Source organism: Hipposideros armiger, unplaced genomic scaffold, assembly GCF_001890085.2.
Source record: "Hipposideros armiger isolate ML-2016 unplaced genomic scaffold, ASM189008v1 scaffold_10, whole genome shotgun sequence".
In the NCBI taxonomy this organism is placed as follows: Eukaryota; Metazoa; Chordata; class Mammalia; order Chiroptera; family Hipposideridae; genus Hipposideros; species Hipposideros armiger.
The window spans coordinates 3,246,148-3,250,893 of NW_017731360.1; the positions used below are offsets into that span (position 1 = coordinate 3,246,148).

Genomic DNA, 4,746 nt, shown 5'->3' on the forward strand with positions numbered 1-4,746 from the left:
GCCGGCCCCAGTGGCATTTTGAATAATAATTAAACCCTTAACCATTGTTTTGTAACGCCTACTCTACCAAAATTCTTTTCACAGGGTCTCTTCTTGGATCATTTAGTTTGCTCTACTGATTTGTCTTTTTAAAGTAACAATACATGGTTTTAAATTCTGTAAACTATAAAATACGTTTTAATGTTTGAAAGTTTTAGGATATGTTTTGGCATAATTCTAAAAGGAATATCAAGTACTGGAGGAAAAATGCAATCTTAAGATATCCTTACCATACACTGGCGTCTTCCCTGGCAGGATGACGATAATGAGCTGCAGCCCAGAGTAGGTGTTCTTGAGATGCCGGAACATGGGCTCCACGCTGTCTGCCCCCTGCGCGTATTTGCAGAAGCAAGGCTGGCCCTGGATGGGCATCCCTGCATCTTTAGAAATTTTTCGCAGCTGGTCCGTAAAGCCCCTAGAAGGAGAAATCATTAAAAATAAAACCTTTGTCTAGGGTCAACACCTACCAAGTAGTAATGGAAAGTTTGGGAAAGGAATGGAGAATGAAGCAAAGATTTATGTGCTCCATGTAGAGGCCACCAGACTACTGATGTTAAGGGCAATGTGTGTGGGTCAGTAATGTATTGTACAAACTAATACTACTATATATCAGGGGTGCCAAAAAAAAGTATACACACGACTTGTACTCATCTTTTGTTATCAGTGTATATTGAGTATTACAACTTTAATATAGTTTTTTCCTTTCTTAAAATGTGTATACATTTTTTTGGCACCCTCTGTAGTTATGTGCATTTTGTAATTTACTAAGTGTGTTAGTAAAAGAGTGTGCTGGGTAAGAGCTCATCTCTAGAGTCAGCATGACAGGTTCTAATCCTAGTTCTGTTACTTACTAGCTATGAAATTTTAAGCAAAAATTTTCAGTTTCTCTCATTTGTAAAATGATTACTTCCAGTATAGGGTTGGTATGATGATTAAATGAGATAATACATGTAAAAGGACTTAGCACACTGCTCAAGACATGGTTAAGAGCTTGATAAATTTAAGCTATTGTACATTTTCTAATCTGATCATGACAAGATTCATAAGAAAGTGGTAGGTCAGGTATTATTCCAATTTTATAGATCAGGAAACAGTTTTGGGCACATTAAATATTTGGGCAAGGTCAAATGGTTAGGTAAATGGCAGAGTCAGAGCTCTGACCTACTCCAGAATTTCTTTCCATAGTAATTTCAAACTAGGATAGCAGGAAAGACTGTGTCCTCAGGGGGGAAAAAAAAGTATGAAAACAACATTTAAAAACAAACGGAGCAGGCAGCACTTAATGTATTTTATCCACATTGAAAAAAAACAGAAGACTAAAAATTCATATTTAAACAAAATTCTGCATTTAGGCTAGGATAGATGAGTAACAATGCCAAGGTTTAACAATCACTTTACTTGTTTTTAAAACAAATAAGGTCCTAAATCAAGGACTTGAGTTATCTTTGATCAAAAACACTGATTCCCTTAGAACAGAGATGAAGTTTGTAAGAATTCCCTACTCCTTTGTCTTATTAGCATTTAATTCAAGAAGTATAAAGGTGAATATTTTCAGTCATAAGCCCAGTGATTATGAGACTTCTATCAAGCCATGAATAACAAATGGAAAAGGAAAAGAATAAACTTGAAAAACAATTGGAGGTTTTTCTTCTAGTCTCTGAAGGTCAAGTAAGATAATTGTAGCATTATAGTAAACTGTCCTTATGACATTTTACTTGAAAGCAAGGGGTAAAGCTTTGGAGAAAAAAATTATTAAGCGAACCTTAATACATTTAAAGATTTGGTGCTAATAAAAAGGAGTGAACAGAATTAAATAGAAAAAAATCTTCATTTCTTACAAAAGGAGGAAAGGCAAATTCTGGGTAAATTGGTCTCTAAATCACTCAAGAACTATTCATTGTGGGCAAACTTTATAGGCTCTATTAACAGAGATTTAAATTAGAAAATCATTTTCTTAAGAAAATTAGATTCTAGGGGAGATAAGAAATTTGCACAAATACTTATAATATAATTCTATTTTACACAGAAAGTGAGAAGTGCAAATAGAAAGGATATTAATAAACTGGTATATTTAGAGTTAAAAAAGACTATTTCCAGCATCACAAATCACAGGAGATTGGGTAGTATTTAGACGAGCAGAGACAGGAAGAAGGCATTTTCAATAAGGAGCAACATTGAGTGGAAACAGAAAAAATTCAAGGGGATATAGGGAACACAGTGCTTCACATGTCCAGAATATGTGAAAAGGAAGAAAGGACTTAAGAGGCAGGTGAAAGATTTTTAAATGTCATACTAATTTTTAATGTTATTCTGTGTCAAAGAGAAGCCTAGAAGTTTCTGAGTGGGAGGAGTCACAGGTGCAGCTGGTACTCTCTTATGATAGCATAGCTCCTCAAACAAGGGTGACAGTGGAAGCCCTCCAGACTGCCAAAACCCCAAAGATGTGACAGTCCCAAAGGGGAGGAGATAGAAAAGAAAAGAAACCCACATGATAAAAAGGAACCAGGAAGGCAAGAACGAAGAGAATGTCAGGAAGGTAGTCAATTAATCTAATGCTGCACAACTTTGAGAAAAATAATGGCTGAGTAGAGACCGTTAGAATTGATTAGCACAAAGATAATGGAGATCTTCCAGAAACCAGTTTCAGCACAGCACTAAGATTTCAAGGAAGGAGAGAGAATAGAAGACTGGAAGCCTGAGAAAGTAAGTAAGGTGAATTGAAAATTGAAGATTCCTTGTTTGTTTGTTTATTTTAAATTTAAACAGAAGATAAACAGAAGATAATTAAGCACTTACACATTGAGGGAAAGAATCTGGATAAGGGGGAAAGTGGTGGATTACAGGGCAAATTTTGGAAAGGAAGGAAGTAGCAATGAGTTAAACCACTCTTTCAAGGAACTCAATTGAGAAATAAGGATCTTATTTAATTTTCACCCAGCAAATAGGTACTATTATTTCTATTTTTAAAAAGTGAAAACTGAAACATAATGAGATTAAACAAACTATCCACAGTGATAAAGCTCGGAAGTGGCAGAGTTGGGAATTATACCTGACCCTTTTGCCATCAAAAGCCAGTGATGCTCCCGCTGTATCCCACATAAGCTAGTCTATTAGGACGCCTAGAATTATGAATCGGTGTCTTTACTATGGCTAACCGATTCAGGAATCTTCTACAAAATATTGAGAAGAAATCATTTTAAAGGTTCAGTGATTAAATATACTTCATATTTGAGGCAACACTGGTTAGAACATTAGCTGAGTAACTGAAAATCGCAATACAAATTTAAACACAAAAAGATACCACAGCCAAACTAATGACAGGCCTTACTTCAGTATTTCTTCTCTGCACTGCCTCTGTGTGGCAAAGCAAGCGATGGCCCACATTTTGATTTCCACTCCCGTGTGGAACTGTTTCCCTCGCATGTCCCACACTCCATGGCTTGGTGTTGCTACTGTACGATTCTATAGAAAAAGGAGAAAAAGGAATATGGCAAAAAAAAGAACAAACACTTAACATACAGTTTATTTTAGTAAGCTGATAAATAACTATATCGATCTACATGGAATAGGTTGTTCTCAATCAATATTACTTATATTTTTATCATAGAAAAACAAAAATTCTACTAAACTCAAGCAAAGACACCTTGAAACAAAAAAAAATATTGTTGGAACAATAATAAAACATTTTCTAAATTCCAGGCTTAGCTAGATGCCCCTCTTTCCATACATAGAAACTGTATGTTTATAATTTTAAAAATTATCAGAGGGGTGGCCGGGTGGCTCAGTTGGTTAGAGTGTGTACTCTGAGCAACAGGGTTGCCAGTTCGATTCCCACATGGGCCAGTGAGCTGCGCCCCCCACAACTACATTGAAGACAACGACTTGAGCTGAGCTGCCGCTGAGCTGCTCAGTTAGAGTACATGCTCTTAACAACAAAGTTGCCAGTTCAACTCCCACATGGGATGGTGGGCTGCACCCCCTGCAACTAGATTGAAAACGGTGACTGGGCTTGGAGCTGAGAAGCGCTGCCCACAGCTAAGATTGAAAGACAACCGACTTGGAGCTGAAGGGTCCTGGAAAAAACACATTGTTCCCCGAAAAAACACATTGTTCCCCAATAAAGTTTGAAAAAAAAATTATCAGAGGTTTTACCCGTCCTCCATACTGGAGCATAGGTGCTGGAAGTACACGTCCGGTTACATGGGCCATTTCATCCCGAACTTTAAATTGAAACTCCTGAACGAATGGATCTGTTTCATAATTTGCACTTCTTACCTACCAACAGAAAGTTTGTAGTTACTTTCAAAATTCTCCCAAATTCCCTGCTTTACTTAGAATTCTCTTATTTTTTTCCCTTCACTGTCAACAATGTTTTACAATAGGTCTAGTTAATGGTGCCGTAACTATAGAGCAGAGAATCTTAACCTGGGGACCACAGATCATGAAGGATTGCAGGAAGTCTGTGAACCTCTTGGTAATTTACAGAAAATTTAAATATATTAAGTTGAATAAGAAATTTCAATTATTTCTGACCCATGAAAATGGTAATTTTATATAAATAAACCTAATATATTTGGGGGAGGATGGTCTAGAGATTGCAAAAGAAACGCCTGACCTAAAAAAAGTGAAAAACCACTAATAGACACATACTGTTAAAATTTAGTATGTAGAGCTTAATAGCAAATATTGATAATTCTAATGCCTTTT

At 36.3% G+C, this 4,746-nt stretch overlaps 1 protein-coding gene across 1 annotated transcript in view; it reads right to left on the minus strand.

Moving 5' to 3' along the window:
- The window catches only part of AGO3 (argonaute RISC catalytic component 3), a 113,988-nt gene that overhangs the window by 24,521 nt on the left and 84,721 nt on the right, over positions 1-4,746 (minus strand). The window contains exons 9-11 of the mRNA XM_019657568.1: positions 4,192-4,314; positions 3,368-3,501; positions 270-454 (exon numbers count right to left, since the gene is read on the minus strand). Coding sequence (XP_019513113.1) covers positions 270-454; positions 3,368-3,501; positions 4,192-4,314 — 442 coding nt within the window. The remainder of the gene's footprint in view (positions 1-269; positions 455-3,367; positions 3,502-4,191; positions 4,315-4,746) is intronic.